The sequence below is a fragment of the Oryx dammah genome, unplaced genomic scaffold (genome assembly GCF_014754425.2).
Source record: "Oryx dammah isolate SB20612 unplaced genomic scaffold, SCBI_Odam_1.1 HiC_scaffold_29, whole genome shotgun sequence".
Taxonomy (NCBI): Eukaryota; Metazoa; Chordata; class Mammalia; order Artiodactyla; family Bovidae; genus Oryx; species Oryx dammah.
In genome coordinates, this window is record NW_024070213.1 from 19,346,690 (window position 1) to 19,369,531 (window position 22,842).

The 22,842-nt window shown below is 39.3% G+C and overlaps 1 protein-coding gene across 4 annotated transcripts; it reads left to right on the forward strand.

The window, feature by feature from the left end:
* Positions 1-1,972: 1,972 nt before the first annotated feature.
* On the forward strand, positions 1,973-20,464 carry LOC120858808 (killer cell lectin-like receptor subfamily E member 1). 4 transcript variants are annotated; one of them, XR_005719945.1, is made up of 8 exons: positions 1,973-5,516; positions 10,206-10,268; positions 11,491-11,632; positions 13,371-13,469; positions 13,701-13,739; positions 14,542-14,711; positions 18,093-18,193; positions 19,293-20,464. XR_005719945.1 is itself a non-coding variant. In XM_040235128.1 (8 exons), exons 3-8 carry the CDS (start codon positions 11,446-11,448, stop codon positions 19,414-19,416), a joined length of 720 nt encoding a protein of 239 aa, XP_040091062.1. In that variant the 5' UTR covers positions 1,973-5,516; positions 10,206-10,268; positions 11,428-11,445; the 3' UTR covers positions 19,417-20,464. The 4 variants fall into 4 exon arrangements, 3 of the variants coding, with proteins under 3 accessions (XP_040091062.1, XP_040091063.1, XP_040091061.1); XM_040235128.1 differs by having other exon boundaries at positions 11,428-11,632; XM_040235129.1 differs by lacking the exon at positions 1,973-5,516 and having other exon boundaries at positions 9,044-10,268; positions 11,428-11,632; positions 14,548-14,711.
* The last annotated feature ends 2,378 nt before the right edge of the window (positions 20,465-22,842 follow it).

Genomic DNA, 22,842 nt, shown 5'->3' on the forward strand with positions numbered 1-22,842 from the left:
AACATTTTCTCAAGTTCATGGTCCACTCTTACTAGATTGTAAGCTCCACAAAGGCAGAAGTTTTATTTTGTTCAATGGTTCATACACTCTGGTCAGAACAGTGCCTGGCTTAGAGCTGATGCTCAAAAAATTGTGAAAGAATGAGAGCTTCTGATAGGCTTGAAGGTTTCAGTCCAGGGATTAGGTCATGAAGAACCAAATTATCCATAAAAGCACACGTTTCAAATGGGCCATTCAAGGACCGTTGGGAACACCTTGGCGCTTCCTAGAAAGATTTGGAGGCTGGGCGTAGGGCTCAAATCCCAGGTTTGCCACTAAACTAGCTCTGTGACATGGGTGGGCCAATTTATTTTTTGTATAAAGGAAGTGGTGAATTTCCTTCCTGTTAGATATAATTACATCAGAGGTTGTGACTATGAAATCCTTTGCAAATTAAATGACATTGTTGCATATTAGGAGTAAGTTTTATTTAAGACTAAAATGGCAGTGACTTAGGCTAACTAGCCAGAATAATCTAGGTTTTAATTTTTTTATTCACGTGATATTCATTGGAAGGACTGATGCAAAAGCTGAAACTCCAATACTTTGGCCCCTTGATGCAAAGAACTGACTCACTGGAAAAGACCCTGATGCTGGGAAAGATTGAAGGCAGGAGGAGAAGGGGACAACAGAGGATGAGATAGTTGGATGGCATCACTGACTCGATGGACATGAGTTTAAGTAAGCTCTGGGAGTTGGTGATGGACAGGGAAGCCTGGAGTGCTGTAGTCCGTGGGGTCACAAAGAGTCGGGCACGACTGAGTGACTGAATTGACTGAATATTGCAGGACATTTATTATAATAAATCCTGCATTTATTTGGAAAATGCAGGATATGGCATGAGTCAGGGAAAGTGTAGCGTATGTTGAGCTGGGTGTCTCTAAAAACAGTTTTCAAACTTGATGGGAAATACAGCTGAGAAGGCTCTCCTTCCGTTGGTTAGTAAACTCCTTGAGGATTGATTTTCTTGATGGAAGTAGCTGATCATCTTTGAAGATGATCTTGCCCGGTCTCTTTTTCCTCGGGTGCAGGTAAAACCTATGGGGCAGAGTAGCTAGAACATTTCAGAGCCTTATCAGGCTAGAACTAGCATGAATATGTGAAAATATTGGAAATATATAAGTTTTTAAAATATTTAAACATATTTAAAATACAAAAATATTTATATATTAAAATTTAAATACACAAGTATTTGTATATTTAAAATACATGCACAAGACATCGACTCCATTCTTGTGTAAAAATGTCCAGGTTTGGCACAGTGACTCTGCCTCCTGTTCAGTCACCAAGTTGTGTTGGACACTTTGTGACCCCATGGACCGCAGCATGCCAGGCTTCCCTGGCCTTCACTATCTCCCGGAGTTTGCTCAGACTGATGTCCATTGAGTCCGTGGTGTGCTTCAACCATCTCACTCTCCATCACCCCCTTCTCTTGCTCTCAATCTTTCCTGAGTCAGGGTCTTTTGCCAGTGAGTCGGCTCTTCGCATCACGAAAGAATACACAGAATGCACACAGAAGAAGTACACAAAAAAGGTCTTAATGACCAGGATAACCACGATGGTGTGCTCACTCACCTTGAGCCAGACATCCTGGATTGTGAAATCAAGTGGGCCTTAGAAGCATTACTTCTAACAAAGCTATTGGGGGTGATGGAATTCTGGCTAAGCTGTTTAAATCCTAAAAGATGATGCTTTTAAAGTGCTGCATTCAACATGATGGCAAATTTGGAAAACTCAGCAGTGGCCACAGGACTGGAAAAGGTCAGTGTTCATTCCAATCCCAAAGAAAGGCAATTCCAAAGAGTGTTCAGACTGCCTCACAGTTGGGCTCATTTCACATGCTGACAAGGTAATGCTCAAAATCCTTCAAGCTAGGCTTCAACAGTATGTGAACCGAGAACTTCCAGATGCTAAAGATGGATTTAGAAAAGGCAGGGGAACCAGAAATCAAATTGCCAACGGCTGTTGGATCATAGAAAAAGGAATTCCAAAAAAGCATTGACTTGTTTCATTGACTACGCTAAAGCCTTTGACTGTGTGGATCACAACAAACTGCCTCTTGAGGCCCAGGCTACTTCTGCCCTCTGTTCCACATCAGTTGGGTGTAATCCTCATCCTGAAAGTCAGACACAAGATCTACTCCTTGTTATCAAATGGAGGAAGAGACCCAGAAGAGGACAGCATACTGGCCAGCTCTCTGAAGGAAAGCTCCCTGAAGGTACTAAGGACAGCACCACTGACCTCTACTGGCTAGAGTTGAGTAAGACAGCCACTCCTACTTGCAAATAGAATTGGGAAAATTTAGTCTGTAACCTAGGTGGCCATTACCCTGGTTCAAAACTTTATTACTGATAAGAACATATAGTACAATTGATCATATACACTACCATGTGTAAAATAGATGGCTAGTGGGAAGTTGCTGTGTAGCATAGGAAGCTCAGCCTGATGCTCTGTGATGACCTAGAGGGACTTAGGTGGGGTGAGGAGAGGGAGGCTCGAGAGTGAGTGGATATATGTAAACTTACGTTGATTCATGTACTGCAGAAACACAATATTGTAAAGCACTTATCTGACTACAATGATTTAAAAAATTAAAATCGGATTTAAATGTATTGCTATGGAAAAAGAACATAAAGGAAATCTAGCCTCTGACTTGCCTGGATTGGTGGCTAACTGTAGGAGATTTCTATTCACCCCTTCAAAGTTAGTCATGTGAACTTCTGAGGGGTAAATAAAAGAAACTGAATTTTAAGCAAGGCTTTACCTAAACGGATGGAATCTTGAGACTTACTAGGTAGAGTGTTAACACTTGCCAAACAGTGACAGAAACTCACAACATAGGAATGGCCACACTAAAATGCCTCTGGACTTAAAAAGGAATGGAAACCAGACTACCATTTGGGATCTATGAACGTTATTGGGCCCATTCTAGAAAGATGTGGGGTTTCTTTTCATATAATCCTTCTAAAGATTCGGATGATATTGCTGTGTTACCATCTGCACACGACTCGCTGTAATGTAGGGAGTTTTGTTTGTTCTTGAACAGAATAACCTGTGTTTTATAACCACATTCAATTAAAATTTCCAACCATCTGAGCCTTCCCTGGTGGTCTAGTGGTTAAGAGTCCACTTGCCAATGCAGGGGTCATGGGTTTGATCCCGGGTCCGGGAAGATTTCACATGCCTCAGAGCAGCTAAGCCCTTGTGCCCTGACTGCTGAGCCTGTGCTCTAGAGCCCAGGAGCCGCAGCTACTAAAGCCTTCACGCCCCAGAGTCCATGTTCTGTAACAAGAGAAGCCACCACAGTGAGAAGCCAGTGCACCACAGCTAGAGAAACCCAGGGACAGCGATGAGGACCCGAGGCAGCCAAAAATAGATATAAATAAAATGAAAAAACAACAACTACCAACCATCCCACTGAATGGGTTTAAGGTACATATTTCCAGGTCCAGCTGCCTGGCATCAGTGGTACATTTTTAAAAACCACTGATACCAACCAGGACCCCACTTTAGCATCAGGACAGCAGGATCCTGGCATCTTTACGTTTTTGCAAACCTCTCAAGGAATCTCTGCAGCCAGGGTTCTGAACAACTCAACTAGATGCTTTTTGTCTAACAAACTCATTGGTACCAGTTCTGAAAATGGCTTTTCTTCCAAATTTACTTCATTTTCCTTCAGCTCAGTTTAGTCGTTCAGTTGTGTCCGACTCTTTACAACTCCATGGAGTGCAGCACGCCAGGCTTCCCTGTCCATCACCAACTCCCAGAGGTTACTCAGACTTGTATCCATTGAGTCTGTGATGCCATCCAACCATCTAATCCTCTGTTATCCCCTTCTCCTCCTGCCTTCAATCTTTCCCAGCATCAGGGTCTTTTCCAATGAATCAGTTCTTTTCATCAGGTGGCCAAAGTATTGGAGCTTAAGCTTCAGCATCAGTCCTTCTGATGAATATTCAAGACTGATTTCCTTTAAGATTGACTGGTTTGATCTCCTTGCAGTCCAAGCGACTCTCAAGAGTCTTCAACACCACAGTTCAAGCATCATTTTCCTAGTCCTAGAATAATTCTTGCCAGATCTGTATTTCCTTCTCCATTAATCCTTGCAGGGCTGCAGAATCTAAGACAATACCATGAACTAGATTTCTGCTACATATGAGTAGGCGTTACAAGGCTTCTCGGGAAGGGACGTGGGAGGGGGTTTCAGGATGGGGAACACGTGTATACCTGTGGTGGATTCATGTTGATGTATGGCAAAACCAATACAATATTGCAGAGTAATTAACCTCCAATTAAAATAAATAAATTTATATTAAAAAAAGAAAAGAAAACAAGCCACCTGTCTTTCCACAGTGACCCTGTTGCTGTTTTGATCTGATTCAAAGACTTTGATGAGCAAGACACCCCCCAAGCCCTGACTCCTACGCAGTCACAACTAGGTTTTGGAAAAAAAAAAAATTATGTTATTTCACCTAATGGCCACAAGGCGGCGGGCCAGACAATTTCATTAGCTTCAGTTGCCCGGCAGCAATGATCTTTTTCCCATTTGTTATTAATAAGAATGTATCACACTTCTACAAATGAAGAGTACAGAATCTTAGGACTAGACAGAAATATGAGATGATCCTGATCATTGATTATCTTTTTATATCTTCCAAAGTAGGGAGGTTGCTTACACATTTTAAATTGTTATTCTGATCTTCTAATGTCCCTTCCAGAATCTAAGAAAAACACCAACACTCTTATTTCAAATACATGGAAATGTCTCTGTTCAAAGAGTTAACAGTGATGGAAATCTAGGAATGCAATTATAGGCATACCTGTAATTTTACTGTGGCTTATTGTGGGTTTGGTTCTAGATGACAGCAATAAAGTGAATATTGCAATAAAGTGAGTCACAAGTTTCTTTTGGTTTCTGAGGGCATATTAAAGCTATGTTTGTATTATACTGTAGCCTATTGAGTAGAATGAGATTTTGTTTAAATGTGTATACTTTAGTTAAAAATATTATGTTAGTAAAAAATGCTAACCATCACCTGAGCCTTCAGTGAGCTGTAATCTTTGCAATAGTAGCATCAAAGATCACTAATCAGAGGTCACTATGATAAATAGAATAATAATGAGCAAGTTTGAATACTGTGAGAATTACCACATGTGACACAGATATGAAGTGAGCAGATGGTCTTGGAAAAAGTGATGCCAACAGACTTGGGGAAGGTTGGCCACAGATCTTCAATTTGTAGAGAATGCAACATCTGTAATACAGCTAGAGACCTGATCCCCCCGTTTGTTTTGTCTGAGTTACCTAAAAAGTTGAAAAAAAGAGCGAAGCCCAAGTAAAGATTTGGGGGGGAGGGGCGGGAGGTGGGGCGCGGGGAAGCAAAATGCTGAATGCTTTGTCTCTGTTTTTCCACCTCTGAGAGTATTTGCCTCTGGGAAAGGTGAAGTTTTGTTAACAGACCATCATTACAATGCAAAAAGTAGGTATCAGAGATAAATTCCTTTAAATGTCTCTCAAAACTGACTTCCGTCTCATTGCCTCAGTGTTACCGATTAATGAAGAACTTCCTCCTGTGGTAGGTGATAGAGGAAGACGAGGCAGGAAATGAACACTCTCGAGCATCTTTCTCCAAATGTGCTCTACTCCTAATGTTTAGGAGACTAACCTTTCACTGGGGGCTTGCCAGGTGGCACTAGTGGTAAAGAACCCTCCTGCCAATGCTGGAAGCATAAGAGACTCGGGTTGGATCCCTGTGTCAGGAAGCTCCCCTGGAGGAGCACAGGGCAACCCACTCCAGTATTCCTGCCTGGAGAATCCCATGGACAGAGGAGCCTGGTGGGCTACGGTCCATGGGGTCGCAAAGACTTGGACACGACTGAGGTGACTTAGCATGCATGCGTGCAAGCTTTCAAGAATAAAAGAATAGAGCTACATTTTGGTACTTCCTTAAAAAAGAAAAAAGGCAAACAGAAAAATAAAAAGAACCTCTGCAGCTAGGAAAATACACTCCTGAGTTTGTTTATAATGTTCAGATCTAAAGAGATTATATATATATATACACATATATATATACAACACACACATATACAGTAGTCCTCAGCTTATCTCTGCAGCCTTAACCACTGCTTGTCAATTGCCCTCTCACTAATTAATCTTGAACCACACGGGTCCTTTATCTCTTTTGGGAACTACACTAAGCAGTTTCCTCTTTGAGGGCTGTGTGCATGCTCACACGTTCTGTTGAATTGCTCTTTCCTTCACTATGTATGTCCAGCTCATTCTTATACTTAGTTTTCACTTAAATTTTATAATCTCTGATCGCCACGTTAGAGATTATAGGCCCCCTTCACTATTGCTCTTAATTTCAAACCCTTTTTTGTTTCATTTATAACACAAATTGGAACTTGTATTTTTTTATTTTATTTTTGGCTTCACAGCTTTGTGCGGGCTTTCCCTAATTGCAGCGATCCGCACCTACTCTTTGTTGTGGTTCTTGGGCTTCTCTTGTTGCAGAGCACGGACTCTAGGAGCCTGGGCTGAGTAGTTGTGATGCACCCATTTGGTTGTGCTGTGGCGTGTGGGATCTTCCAGGACCAGGGATTGAACCCATGTCCCCTGCACTGGCAGGCAGATTTTTATCTGCTGCACCACCAGGGAAGTCTGGAACTTGCATTTTTTTAATTTGCCTTTTTACTTAGATTTTTAAATTTCTCTTATTAGGAAGAGTATAATCTCCATGAATCCAGAGACCATCGAGATCATGAGACCAACAGAGACCATGTCTGTTTTTTAATTATTCCATAATTTTGTCACTTAAATATTTAATGTGTGTGTGTGTAAGTCTCTCAGTCATGTCTGACTCTTGGTGAGCCCATGGACTGTAACCTGCCAGGCTCCCCTGTCCATAGAATTATCCAGGCAAGAGTACTGGAGTGGGTTGCCATGCCCTCCTCCAGGGGATCTTCCCAACCCAAGGATGGAACCCAGGTCTCCCGCATTGCGGGCAGATTGAGCCACCAGGGAAGCCCACTACGTGTCTACTCTTTATCAGGTAGTATACCATTAGGCACTCAGTAACTGCTAAATGAATAACAGTATCTGTTTAGAGGGAACCCTCTCTCCTTTAAAGTTTCTATATATAAATAAAGAGAAGCAAGTAGTAAAAGTTCAAACTCTTCAACTTTTCAGAAGTTCAGAACTTGAAATAAGCACATGATCCTATTTCCATATCAGTAAGGAAGTAATGTGATATATACATCTATTAACATATATAAGAAAAAAGTGCATCACTAACCTAAAAATTTATATATGTGGAACACATATCACAGAACCAGAACCATGTAACCTAAATAATTGAATATACAATATTAATTTAACAAAGTGATGAATTGAAATTTGGTGAAATGAGACAAAGCCAGCCCATTTAGGGTCTAAATTAGCATGATGTTTCAACTTTAACCTATGGTTACTGGTGACCTTCCTTTCATTAGGATTGTGTGACTCTAATCTGAAGAAGGATAACAATGTGAGTTGAAAGTGGTGTTTGTTGTCTATGACCTGTGTTTTTTCCAGTTCATCCATCTACTCAGTCAGACTTTCAAAGCTTTTTTAAAAAATTGCAATTATTTTAATTTTTTTTGTTAGAGGATAATTGCTTCACAATGTTGTGTTAGTTTCTGCTGTACAATAAAGTGAATCAGTTATTAGTTCATTTCAGTTCACTTGCTCAGTCATGTCTGACTATTTGCAAGCCCATGGACTGCAGCACTCCAGGCTTCCCTGTCCATCACCAACTCCCAGAGCTTTCTCAAACTCATGTCCATCGAGTCAGTGATGCCATCCAACCAGCTCATCCTCTGTGGTCCCCTTCTCCTCCTGCCTTCAATCTTTCCCAGCATCAGGGTCTTTTCCAATGAGTCAGTTCTTCACATCAGGTAGCCAAAGTATTGGAGTTTCAGCTTCAGCATCCAGTCCTTCCAATGAATATTCAAGACTGATTTCCTTTAGGATGGACTGGTTGGTTCTCCTTGCAGTCCAAGGGACTCTCAAGTGTCTTCTCCAACACCAAGTTCAAAAGGATCAGTTCTTCGGCTATATGCACATACATGTGCTCTCCTTCTTGGATTTCTTTTCCACTGCACCCCCACGCCCCACTTTTCTTGGGCAGTCACTTCAGTTCAGTTCAGTTCAGTCGCTCAGTCGTGTCCGACTCTTTGCGACCCCATGAATCGCAGCACGCCAGGCCTCCCTGTCCATCACCAACTCCTGGAGTTCACTCAGACTCACATCCATCGAGTCAGTGATGCCATCCAGCCATCTCATCCTCTGTCGTCCCCTTCTCCTCCTGCCCCCAATCCCTCCCAGCATCAGAGTCTTTTCCAATGAGTCAACTCTTTGCATGAAGTGGCCAAAGTACAGGAGTTTCAGCTTTAGCATCATTAATTATTACTAAATTGTTCTAGAAGCTCAGGAATTCTGCACGTCTTGACTGGGAAGCCTGATGTTCACCAAAGTTTTTCCTGTTGCCTTATGCTGGTTTTTGTTGTGGCTACTCAACTGATTTATTAATCATTTAATAAGAAAGACCCCAAAGAACTAAAGATATTTCTTCAGTATCCGGAGATTAGATACTGAATCCTGGGCCAATGGCCGAGCATGCGGAAAAGACTGGTAACAGGGCTTCCCTGATGGTCCATTGGTTAAGAATCCATCTGACAATTCAGGGGACATGGGTTCGATCCCTGGTCTGGGATGATCCCACATGCATGGGAGCAACTAAGCCCATGGGCCACAACTACTGAGCCTGCACTCTAGAGCCCACAAGCCACAGCTAGTGAAGCCCGGTTATCCCAGAGCCTGTGCTCAGCAACGAGAAGCCACTGCAATAAGAGGCCTGAGCACCACAACAAGAGTAGCCCCCGCCCACCACAACTAGAGAAAGCCTGTGTGCAGCAACAAAGATCCACTGCAGCCCAAAATAAATTAGTAAATAAATTTTTAAAAAAAGAACTAATAGCCTGAAAAAGGCTTGTCTCGCTCAGAGAGGTAAGCATACAGAAAGTATTTTTTTACATAATTTACCCTAGTCATTTTGTAGCTCTCTGGTTAAATTTAGCTTTGTAAACAGGCATGCACATATTACATGTGCATTGATTATTTAATCATTAATGGCTGTATATAGCACTTGACTGCATACTATCTACCCATCTTCATTGAACCAAAACATAAATTTGGGGGTATATTGTCGATTTTGTCATAAGCAGAGTAGTTTGAGGAATTTTGGCATGCTTCCATGACATGCCTTATTTCCTAATGTTTTTCTTTCCCCGTGTTCTGTCCATTAAGGGGCACGGTGGTGGTGGTGGTTTAGTCCCAGGTCGTGGTTTGACTCTGTGTGAGCCCATGGACTGTAGCCTGCCAGGTTCCTCTGTCCATGGGATTCTTCAGGCAAGAATCCCAGAGCATATATTGACTTAAAAATAGCTCACTCTCCCTTTGTTTATTTTAGGATTTTGTGATACTTTCTGATATAATAAACTTCATTTTATTATCATATTGTCATTGAGAGAGCCAATACTGTGATTTCCTTGAGATTTATTTAAAGGTAATTTCCCCCCTAACTTGCACATTGTTCCTACCTTTTTAAATTTCTCTCTGTGTGTGAATGTGTGAAGAGAAATCTCTGACGGGAAAGATGTCAGTGCAAAGTCGTCTAAGTAGCCTGAATGAAGAAATTGCAAGGAATTTCTTTATCCACTATAGATAAATTTTATGTCTACTATGTTCTCATAAACATAAAATTACCTACAGGTAAAATTATCAAAATATATGGTCTCTCTCAGGACTTTAGTCCAGTGGAATGACTGATACACAAACATCAATTATAATCCAGTGTAGTAAATAATATAGAGGAGCGAAGTTTTCTTTTCAGTTCACAAACATTATTATTTAGTATGGCTGAGAATAAAATGCATGTAATATTTTCTTGTAACTTTGGCCTAAGTTACAAGAAATAAGATTTTATCAGCAATATTGTGGTTGCTAAGGACAAATGCAGGAAAAAAAAAAAAAAAAAAAAGAAGGCTTCCTGTTGGTTAATTCTGAAACCTTGCACAACGAGTAATTTTTCTACTGAGGCCCGGTTTCTAATTCTGTGCCAACTTACCAGGTCCTGCTTCCTCAGACTTACACAAAATAATTCGTAGCACAAGGAATTCCTTCTTCATTTCAGGTATGTTTTACTGCTTCTGGCTCTTTTGTAATCCATCCCCCTCTAATTCCTGAAAGATGTGACCACTAGACAGTTCTTCTTTGTGCAGTTTCTAGTTTTAAACATTTTAAATAAATTTCAACATCAAGTATAATATTTTTTCTGCTTCAACATATTGCATTTTGTTTTATTTGACTATGTTCAAGTCTTTGATGTATGTCCAATAATCTTTTTTAAATAAAGTTTCTCGGAGAAGTTTAAACTGAAGGGATTTAGAATCCTGACAAATAAGGGACTTCATCCTGTTTAGTGTTTTGCCAGCAATGAATCTGATAGCCCGTGTTTACAACAAAATTCTTCACACTTTTGAAGTTTAGCTATTTGGATACTTAACCTGTTTTGTTTATTTTTTAACAATAAAGAGAATTTATATCAAACATAGAAACAAACTATTAAGTCCACTTATGGGGTGTCTTATTTCAGTTACAAAATAATACAAAAGATATTGTTCATAAGTCCTGTTGTTAATCATAGAGTCACTTAGGTAAAGTGAAATGGTTAACTTTGTGTTCTAATCGTAAATTGTGCAATGCCTCCAAGAATCACAGCTAATAAATATATTTCAGTTTCTAATAATAGCAGAACACCAGCTCTGTCTTTTACTATTCAGTTTCATGAGGCAAACTGCAACTATGTTAGAAATAGGCTTGGGATTTTGGGGTGACTTCATTGCAGACCTAGAATTTTTAAATTTTAAATTCTGTACTAAAAGCAATGATTACTTTCTATATAAGAATTGGTTAAGAATAAAGAGAGCTTAACTTTTGTAGGGTTCTATTTCCTTTACTTTTGTGTTCTTGGTGACATTTTTTTCCTGTACTCAGGGCTTCAAACTGTTGAGAATATACTTCTGGGAAGTGTAATAAATATATCTATTTATCAACTCAGATTTAATTTCATTTTATTTTGGCCATGTCACGTGGCTTGCAGGATCTTAGTTCCCTGACCAGGGATTGAACCTATGACCTCAGCAGTACAAGTAAAAAGTACTAACCACTGGACTGTTGGAGAATTCCCCACAACTCAGATTTTATATTATTGTTTCATTTTTCTATATTACAATATGCCTTCCCAAATTATAGAAGGATATACTGATATTTGAGCACTTTATCCCTTACAGTTTTTTTCCTATATAAACATGGATGAAGAACCCATAATTTATAGTATTACTACTCTAAACCAGGATTTTCAGCAGAGGTACACACCAAAAAATATTAAGGATAAACTGGATCCAAATGAATTGCCATTAGCCAAGAAGAAGCTGAAACACCAGAAACCTTGTAAAAGACAGCACAAAAATATAGCGGAAGATGTCAATGATGAAGGTAAGCTACATTAAAACAGAGTATTCAGTAAACATGTAGAGAATGCCTAAAGTTGTATACTGACATGCTATGCACTGGAGGATACAAAAATACAATAGTTTCTAAATTTAGTTAGAAAATGAAAATGTATAAGAAAAAATGTAAATGTTAATTTCGTGCAGATAATGCTAAAGGCCAAATGTTAAATACTGTAAATAATTTAAAAGATACCTTGTATAGTTTAGAAATCTCACTGCTAAAGTGGGAATTTATTTAGACTTTAGAGGAAGAATATGATTTGAATAGAAACGCATTGGAAAGTAATTCCCTTGAGACAACAATGCTAAGTGAAGGACAATGACTAGCTGTGGCTGTTTGAGAGGATTGAGTTAGATACCTTGATTGGAAGCCAGAAGTTGTATAGTGTGAGAAATAAATATTTTCAACTGATTGATCTCTGGGCTAGAGTGTGGTATATTTGTGCCAAAATCTTTGATGTAACTATTTACATAAGCAGAACATAAATATATTTCTTTTAAATTTGGAGCACAAAATAGATTGGGTAAATTATTGTCAAGTGCCACTGAGAATCCAGGTGAACTTTGGGACCCTGATGTGAATCAGTAGCAAGCTGTCTGACTTCCTTCATCAGATATCTGTAACAGTACACAAGGTGTATAAAATGGAGAATGAGCAGTTGGCATCAGTGCAAGCACTCAGGTGACCCATCACTAGGTCTAAATTGGGTGATTAAGGCATGGTGGTGATAACAAATGAAGAGACTGTAAGAGATGCGTGACAATAACATTGGGAAAGAAATTCAGTGGGAGGAAGGAAGTTGATATGAAAGATAAAGGTGATATCCAAAAATTTTTTTTACATATTAAATGTCCCCGAGTTGAATAACAAAAATAAGCCTGCATTTTATTGCTTCTGATCTTCCAACTGGTGAAGTATAGGTCTATCAAGGATGCTGGCAGCTGTTTATTTTTTTTTTCTTAAAGATTTTTTTTTTTTTTTCTGATGTGGACCATTTTTAAAGTATTTATTGAATTTCTTACACTATTATTTCTGTTTTATGTTTTGGCATTTTGGAAGTGAGGTATGTGGGATCTTAACTCCCCAACCAGGGCTCAAACCCACAGCCCCTGTATTAGGAGGCAAAGTCTTAACCACTGAGCCATCAGAGAAGTCCCTAGCTTCTTATTCTTTCCATAACACCATCACTGGTTCTATACTTGCATGAAACACTACGAACCTTAATATGTGAGAGAAGAATAAACAAACACCATTTGTTGACGTCCTAATCTAAATTGTAGCCTCTTTTAACTTTTCATGTTGGAAACCTGCTCAGTGCCTAAATGAATCAATTGGCATTCTGCAGTTTTCTTGCTCAACTTATCTTTCTTTTCCTTTTTGTGGCGGGGTGTGGGGGTGGGGGTGGGAGTTGGGGGGGGCAGGGAGAAGAATGATGGGAAGCTTTGGAGGCAGCATTAGTGAATTAGGGACTCTGTTTGGCTGTGAACTGATTGTGTTATCTTAGACAAAAAGCCTATGGAAAAAATGAGATTTTTTTTCAAACTTCTATTTCAGTATTATCTAAAACTGAAAATATTTTGCAGGCCTGTTGTGAGAATCAAGAATTGACATGTATTTGATGTGTTCTTAACTGTAAGCTACTCTTTAAGCATTGTGTTTATCCATCCAGTCATCTTGCTTCATCTAATTTTGATTCTGCTTGTGTTTTCAGTCCTCTCAGGAGATGTCATGCCTCTTCCGTGGAGGCTCATTTCTAGCATGCTGGGTGTCTTGTGCCTTCTCCTATTGGCCATTGTGGTAGCTGTTGTTACTGTAAACTGTAAGTAAATACAGAAACTTCCAAATTGTCTTCCCCTCAGGAGCACTGTTAATTTCATAGATATGATAAGCCAAAACAGACTGAGAATAATTTTAGCTTACCAAAATTCTTCCTTTGTTATTTTCTTGAAAATTGCTGATTTATTTTTATGAAATATAGTCTTTGAGTATCTCATTTTTGATGTTTCAATTTAAAATAAGATCTACTCATGATATTTGACTGTTTTTGCAGTGTCTTCCAAAAAACCACCTCTCAAAATCCAGCAGAAAGGTAGGTTTTACAGACTGATTTCTTAAACTTATTTAAAAGTAGTATTGTGCTGGTCAGAGACCCAGGTTCTATCCCTGGGTTGGGAAGATCCCCCAGAGAAATGAATGGCTACCAACTCCAGCATTCTTGCCTTGAAGAATTCCATGGACAGAGGAGTCTGGCGGGCTATACAGCTCATGGGGTCACAAACAGTCGGACATGACTAAGCAACTAACACTATCACTATCTATCCACACACATGGAGATTTCTCTGGGCAAGTTACTCTAGAATGTGTAATAGAAAATATAAGACATAATTCCAGCCATCAAATAACTTACAGTCTTGCGAAACTGAGGTTTGTGTATAATTAACTGAAATACAGGAAGACAGGGGTAAGGTTTTCTGGGGTGTTTTAAAAAATTGTTGTAAGACTTCATATGTTTGTAGGGGAATAGAAATACCTGTAATGAGAACAAATTTTGGGGAAGTAGAGTTTATATTACAGGGGCAAAGTAGTAACAAACATTAATCTAATGGAGATGTAATGTGAAGACATTCTAACCCTGAAATGCTGTAATATCAAAGTATGGAGATAAGAACATGAATAGACTCTAGGTTACTTGCGTCATATAAAATATGAAGAGTCCAACATGTCTCAGAAGTGAGAGAAAAAGAAAAGTTTTCATTCTAATTCATAATTTTATTATGAGTAATTTTTGTGTTTATGAAATGTTACTCTCATGACAAAGGTGTACTTCTGTTTACAAGGTGTATTTAACATAATAAAGTCAGGCTTTGTGATTTTTTTTTTCCCCAATGCAGTCATAGAGAACCTGTGTCTTGGACCTCAGTGTCATTCTTGTCCAGAGAATTGGGTTTGGTTCAGATGCAGATGTTACTACTTTTCCAAGGAAAAGTTAACTTGGAGAGAGAGTCAAAGTGCCTGTTCATCTCTAAATTCCAGTCTCATCAAGATAAACAAGGAGGAGATGGTAAGTTGTAAAACAGAGCATCATAATGGTATGTGAAACATGTGAAGTCGATTGAGTGGATTAAGCTAAGAGTTATTTACATTTACATGACCTCAGTTCAGTTCAGTTCAGTTGCTCAGTCGTGTCCGACTCTTTGCAGCCCCATGAATCACAGCACTCCAGGCCTCCCTGTCCATCACCAACTCCCGGAATTCACTCAGACTCACATCCATCGAGTCAGTGATGCCATCCAGCCATCTCACTCTCTGTCGTCCCCTTCTCCTCCTGCCCACAATCCCTCCCAGCATCAGAGTCTTTTCCAATGAGTCAACTCTTTGCATCAGGTGGCCAAAGTACTGGGGTTTCAGAACTAGACAAATGGCTGAAGGGTATGACTAGTTTATCTTTTGTTTACATTTTCATATGAAAAAGGTGCCACTGGATCAGGCTCTGACGTAAAGCGGAGAGATGTTTTGAAATAATAAGTAGAAAGACCTTCATGTACAGACAGATACTGTTAGAGTCCCCTTACACAAGGCACCTAGATTAGTCAAACTCACAGTCAGAAAGTACATTGGTAGATGCTAGCGGCTGGGGAGTACATTGCCGGGGAGGGGTGATGGGGAGTTAGTGTGTGGTGGCGACAGTGTTTTGGTTTCAGTTCAGTTCAGTCAGTCGCTCAGTCGTGTCCGACTCTTTGCGACCCCATGAATTGCAGCACGCCAGGCCTCCCTGTCCATCACCAACTCCTGGAGTTCACTCAAACTCACGTCCATCGAGTCAGTGATGCCATCCAGCCATCTCATCCTCTGTCATCCCCTTCTCCTCCTGCCCCCAATCCTCCCAGCATCAGAGACTTTTCTAATGAGTCAACTCTTCACTTGAGGTGGCCAAAGTATTGGGGTTTCAGCTTTAGCATCAGTCCTTCCAAAGAACACCCAGGACTGATCTCCTTTAGAATGGACTGATTGCATCTCCTGCAGTCCAAAGAACTCTCAAGAGTCTTCTTCAACACCACAGTTCAAAAGCATCAATTCTTCAGCACTCAGCTTTCTTCACAGTCCAACTCTCATATCCATACATGACCACTGGAAAAACCATAGCCTTGACTAGATGGATATTTGTTGACAAAGTAATGTCTCTGCTTTTGAATATGCTGTCTAGGTTGGTCACAACTCTCCTTCCAAGGAGTAAGCGTCTTTTAACTTCATGGCTGCAATTACCATCTGAAGTGATTTTGGAGCCCTCAAAAATAAAGTCTGACACTGTTTCCACTGTTTCCCCATCTATTTCCCATGAAGTGATGGGCCCAGATGCCATGATCTTCGTTTTCTGAATGTTGAGCTTTAAGCCGACTTTTTCACTCTCCTCTTTCACTTTCATCAAGAGGCTTTTTAGTTCCTCTTCACTTTCTGCCATAAGGGTGGTGTCATCTGCATATCTGAGGTTATTGAGATTTCTTCCAGCAATCTTGATTCCAGCTTCTGCTTCTTGCAGCCCAGCGTTTCTCATGATGTACTCTACATATAAGTTAAATAAGAAGGGTGACAATATATATCCTTGATGTACTCGTTTCCCTATTTGGAACCAGTCTGTTGTTCAATGTCCAGTTCTAACTGTTGCTTCCTGACCTGCATACAGGTTTCTCAAGAGGCAGGTCAGGTGGTCTGGTATTCCCATCTCTTTCAGAATTTTCCACAGTTTACTGTGATCCACACAGTCAAAGGCTTTGGCATAGTCAATAAAGCAGAAATAGATGTTTTTCTGGAGCTCTCTTGCTTTTTCAATGATCCAGCACATGTTGGCAATTTGATCTCTCATTCCTCTGCCTTTCGTAAAACCAGCTTGAACATCTGGAAGTTCACATTTCATGTATTGCTGAAGCCTGGCTTGGAGAATTTTGAGCATTACTTTACTAGCGTGTGAGATGAGTGCAATTGTGTGGTAGTTTGAGCATTCTTTGGCACTGCCTTTCTTTGGGATTGGAATGAAAACTGACCTTTTCCAGTCCCTTGGCCTCTGCTGAGTTTTCCAAATGTGCTGGCATATTGCATGCAGCACTTTCACAGCATCATCTTTCAGAATTTGAAATAGCTCAACTGGAATTCCATCACCTCCCCTAGCTTTGTTCGTAGTGATGTTTTCTAAGGCCCACTTGACTTCACATTCCAGGATGTCTGGTTCTAGGTGAATGTTCACACCATCGTGATTATCTTGGTTGTGAAGATCTTTTTTGTACAGTTCTTCTGTATATTCTTGCCACCTCTTCTTAATATCTTCTGCTTCTGTTAGGTCCATAGCATTTCTGTTAGGTCCATACCATTTCTGTCCTTTATTGAGCCCATCTTGCACGAAATGTTCCCTTGGTATCTCTAATTTTCTTGAAGAGATCTCCAGTCTTTCCCATTCTGTTGTTTTCCTCTATTTCTTTGCATTGATCGCTTTGGTTTAGGAAGGTGAAAAAGTCTGGAGACAGATGAAGGTTGAGAGTTTCATAATAATGTGAATATACTTAGTGCCATCATGAACTATACAGTTAAATATAATTCAAATCATATATTTTATATTATGCAAACACGGCAGTCGCTCAGTCGTGTCCTACTCTTTGTGACCCTGTGGACTGTAATCCAGCAGGCTTCTCTGTCCATGGGATTCTCCAGGCAAGAATACTGGAGGGGGTTGCCATGCCCTTCTCCAGGGGAGCTTCCTAGCCCAGGTGAATTCTACACCCCTCAAAAAAAGACAGTTAGAAAATATGCATATTGAATGAATTTTGAAGGAGACAGTTATTACAAGAACTATCCCAATCAGGGGAAAAAGAACCTGGTATATAGCCCAACAACCAGATAGTATAGCCTTTGTGGTCCAAAAGTTAATGGCATTGTGTGAGCAGTGCCTCACAATCTAGAACAGGATGCAAGGAGATGGAAGAGCTTTCCCTCACTCTGTCAAAGGACATCAGCATCGAGTTAAAGCATCCACTGTAAGAATTCTTCTGATAGAGGATGTTCTCTCCATTCTGCACCTTAACAGACAGGAGTTAGACAGGAGTTAGGGGTAAAAGTAATCTTTAAGACATCTATAAAGTTCTTGCTTATAGACCTTGCTGCCATTCCTTGAAAAACCTTACTCCCTTATTCACCAAACCCACACTATCTTTTTACTCATATTTATTTATTTTCCGTTTCTCCCATGAGAACTGGGAATTTGTGTTGTTTCTTGCTGTATCATTAGCCAAATCTCAAAATGGTTTTGGAATATAGCATGTGATAATGAGTTTGTGGATGGGATGAACTGAATAAAGATAAACACGGTGTTGAATTTTTTTAAAAGGAGTCTCATGCAGTTGATGAAAAGATAATAATGAGAACCTTGTATTTGCATGTATTTGTTTATCACTAGCATTTCTTCTCCTTAAAATCTTTCTTTTGGATTGGAGTCTACTATACTGAAACTGGCAGGCACTGGCTATGGGAAAATGATTCACTTCTGCCTTCTGATATGTAAGTATCTGTCTGACATAATGCAATCTTCTTTGCCCTTGGTTTAATTGCTGCATTTGCCCAAAATAGTAGAAATAAAGGGTGCCCAAGACACAATTTCAAGCACATTTAGGAAAGTGGGAAAAGAGACAGTAACTTAAATCCAATCCCATGTTCAGAATTATAGCCTCCAGAAGCAGATAACATAACTCAGTTCCTTAATAAGTCCTTTCCTGAGAATTTTTCTTACACATCATCTCAGTTTGCTAGGGCTCTCATAACAAAGCACTGCAGATGGAGTAGCCTAAACAGCAGAAATTTATTTTCTTGAATGCAGAGGATAGAAGTCCAAGGCCAAGGTGCTGGCAGTTTGGTTTCTTCTGAGGCCTCTCTCCTTGACTGTCTACTCTGTGGGTCTACAGGTGGTCTTCCCCCTATACCTGTTTATGTGCAAATTTCCTCTTGTAAGGAGAGCAGCAATATTGCATTAGGGCCCACCCTAATGACCTCTTTTAACTGAATTAATTCTTGAAAGACCTTATCTACACTCATATTCTAGGGTGTTGGAGGGTAGGATCCCAATGTATACATTTTAATGGGACACAATTCAGCTCATAACACAAACCATGGATTAAAATCTTACTTCCTCACTAACCATAGTGCTCGATAAGACCCAACTTCCAGGTCATTAATATAGCTTTAATATCTCCCTGCATTTTTACATTCTATCCACCATCTGCCTAAATACTATGGACACTAAAAGTGTTTATTTTCTTCACCAGAAAAATGTGATGATACCTGTTATTCATAGGCCTTTCACTCTTTTGTGTTTGTCTGTCTACTTCTATAAGCAATGATAATCAGCCTGCTCTCCATCCTCTCAGACGCTTACATCCTTACTTGAGTTTTTATTTAAGGTTCTGTAATCTATCAATAACTTTTAAATTTGTAAAAATCTTAGTTATCTGTGCTATTGATAGAAATTCAATTTGATTCAATTATATTATGTATACATTGCATTTTAAGTGTTTATATATAAAATGAAAGTTTTTTATTTCTCCTCTCTGGTATTTACTTGTTATAGAATTTCACGAAGACTATGCCATTTCTTCTGTTTTAGGTTTTCTCTTCCTACACCTATATTAAGACAAAACTGTCTATCTTACAAATCAGGAGAAGTTTATCTAAGTGAAAACTGTGGAATTAAACAGACTTACATTTGTAAGAATCACCTTATTTTTTGATACATATATGTGGAATCTAGAAAAATGGTCCAGATGAACCTACTTGCAAAACCTATTATCAAACCTAGAGACACAGATGTAGAGAACAAATCTGTGGACCCCAAGATGGGTGGAAAGGGGGAGTGGAATGGGTTGGGAGATTGGGATTGAACTCTATACACTGCCATATATAAAACAGATAACTAGTGAGAACCTACTATCTAGCACAGGGAGCTCTACTCAGTGCTCTATGGTGACCTATAGTAAAGCAATTATACTCCAATAAGAAATAAAAAATAGAATCACCTTATTTATTCTGTAAATTCACAGAAAAGATGAGCATTACTCTTATCTAATTCTACACCTTGATAGAATGGCCATTGGTCACTTTCTTGGTCTATAGAGAAAATATGTAAATGGACACCTCTAGTAAAAACAGAATGTTCTCAAAATATACTGCAATGCTATTTTATAAATATACTATAATTTTGTTGAGTGGATATACTTTGATTTAGATGACTTTTCATGAAATAACACTGTGATAATACTTAGAATATATATGCCAATGCACTTTAGGAGACATTGCCTTAAATATTTTCTGAATTATGCCATGAGACAAAGTGAATGAGACAAGGTTAGCCTGTGTTAGACATTAAACAGTTGTCTTATGTAAACTTACACTATTGTCATTGATATATGTATTGCTTTTTTTGTCTATAAAATTGTCAAAAACATATTGTTAAGTGATAGAACACAGAATCAGATGTAGAGATTAGTATAACTGCACAAGAAATAGAATTGTTCCATAATTTTTTCACAATTAGTTTTCAGCTTGATTACTACCCAAAAGTCCAATTTATTTTGTAACATGGTGACCCTGAGATAGCTAATTAGACCCACAGGTGTGGTTTAAAAGGATTTTGTTTTAAAGTCTCAATTGTGAAATGTTCATTCCTTTAAGTTGTTCTGTTGCATAGTATTTTTAAAAAATCAAAAATAAATGATTAGTATTTATTTCCTTTTAATTGTATCAAAGCCTTTAGAATTATTAAAACAATAGTGATAACAAGCTGTGGTTTATCTTCTCTTAGTCTTAAAACCTTCTATACCTTTTACACATACAGACACAATAAGCTCCCTTTTATGTTTATTTAATAAGATTTGGTCCAAAATTATATGCGAAGAGCAAAAGTTATGCTTTACCAAAGTTCTTATTTCACTAGAGCAGAAGCAACATTATAATGACAGAATTAGATATAATCGTCCCTTGATAATTACAGGAGATTGCTTCCAGGACCCTTGGTGGATGCCAAACTGTGTAGATGTGTCAAGATCCTTATATAAAATATTTGCATATATTTTACAATATTTGTATAGCTGCTAAGTCGCTTCAGTCGTGTCTGACTCTGTGCGACCCTATAAATGGCAACCCACTAGGCTTCTCTGTCCCTGGGATTCTCCAGGCAAGAACACTGGAGTGGGTTGCCATTTCCTTCTCCAATGCATGAAAGTGAAAAGTAAAAGTGAAGTCACTCAGTTGTGCCTGACTCTTAGCGACCCCATGGACTGCTGCCCACCAGGCTCCTCCATCCGTGGGATTTTCCAGGCAAGAGTACTGAAGTGGGGTGCCATTGCCTTCTCTATATAAATGTATGGCTTATGTACAAAAAATAACCTTGGTGTATTATTTACATATAACAAATGTACATATGTCATCTCTAGGCTATTTATACCTAATACAATGTAAATGCTATGTAAGTTATTGTCAATACAACATAAGTACTATGTAGATAGTCACCTGGGTGTGGCAAATTCAAGATTTGCTTTTCAGAAATTTCTAGCTTTTTAAATATATTTTCGATTCATGATTAGTTGAATTGGAAGATGCAAAACCCATGGGTGCAGAGGTCCAACTGTGTTGTATTTGTTCTTAATCCAAGCATTTCCATTGATGAAAATAACCAATAAACAATCTCTAATAAGAGCAGAAAGGAGCTTTAATTGAGGCAAACTGAGGACTATAGTCTGGAAGGCAGATTCTCCAATAACTTCTCTGGAGAAGCAGGATTTTCAGCATTGTTTCATATCTTGTTAGAACAAAGGACAAGCAAGTCAGGGATTCCTTCAAAGTGAAAGTGAAGTTGCTCAGTCGTGTCCAACTCCTTGCAACCCCATGGACTGTAGCCTACCAGGCTTCTCCGTCCATGGGCTTTTCCAGGCAAGAGTACCAGAGTGGGTTGCCATTTCCTTCTCCAGGGGATCTTCTCGACCCAGGGATCAAACCCAGGTCTCTGGCATTGCAGGCAGACGCTATACCCTCTGAGCCACCAGGGAAGCCCAACATTCCTTCAGGGATTCACAAAAAAAGAAAAAAGATCAGCATGTATGCAGAGGGTCAATGTGGCTGTGGCACCTAGGAAGAGAGTCTTATCATCAAAGGAGGATCAGCATTGGCATCCCCAGAAGGGAGCATTTAATCTTTATTTTTAACATGGACATCCTTTACTTATGATCAATGTGTCCTTTTCTTTAATAATTAAAGCAGATGTACAGTGTATGTTTGATAGGCCACAAATAGGGTGTTAGTTTCCCTGGTGGCTCAGATGGCAAAGAATCTGCCTGCAATGTGGGAGACCTGGGTTCAATCCCTGGGTCTGGAAGATCTCCTGGACAAGGGAATGGCAACCCATTCTAGTATTCGTGCTTGGGTAATTCCATGGACAGAGGAGCCTGGAAGGCTGCAGTTCATGGGGTCACAAAGAGTCGGACATGTCTGAACAACTAACACCTTCACTGTAGTATAAAATTCAAGTTAACTTATGCATAAGCCACAATGACTTCCGCATAGCTCAATAAGTCAAAACTCCTTTTGTCGGTTTCTTCCACTCCTCCATACTTACTTTACTATGCTTTTATCTTTAAATATTTCCCTTCCTAGATGGTCATTCTAAGCAAAAAAAAATTTCCCTTCCTAGATGGTCATTCTAAGCAAAAAATTTCTTTCCTAGGTGGTCATTCTAAGCAAAAAAGCAGATCAGAGCAACTTTTCAGAGTTTGTTAGCTTTTTACTCTGGTATGGTTTCATGAGGATTTTTTTTTAAGTTTCCTTTTTGAGTCATGGTTTTCTCTGATATATGGCAAGGAGTGAGATTGTAGGAGCAGATGGTAGTTCTATATTTAGTTTTTTAAGGAACCTCCAGACTGCTCTCCATAGTGGCTGTACCAATTTACCTTCCCAGCAACAGTATAGAAGGGTTCCCTTTTCTCCACACCCACTCCAGCACTTATTGTTTGTAAAATTTTTAGTGATGGTTATTCTGATTGGTGTGAAGTAATATCTCATTGGTGTTTGATTTGCATTTCTCTAATAATTAGTGCTGGGAAAGATTGAGGGCAGGAGGAGTGGGGGCTCAGAGGATGAGATGGTTGGATGGTATCATCCACTCA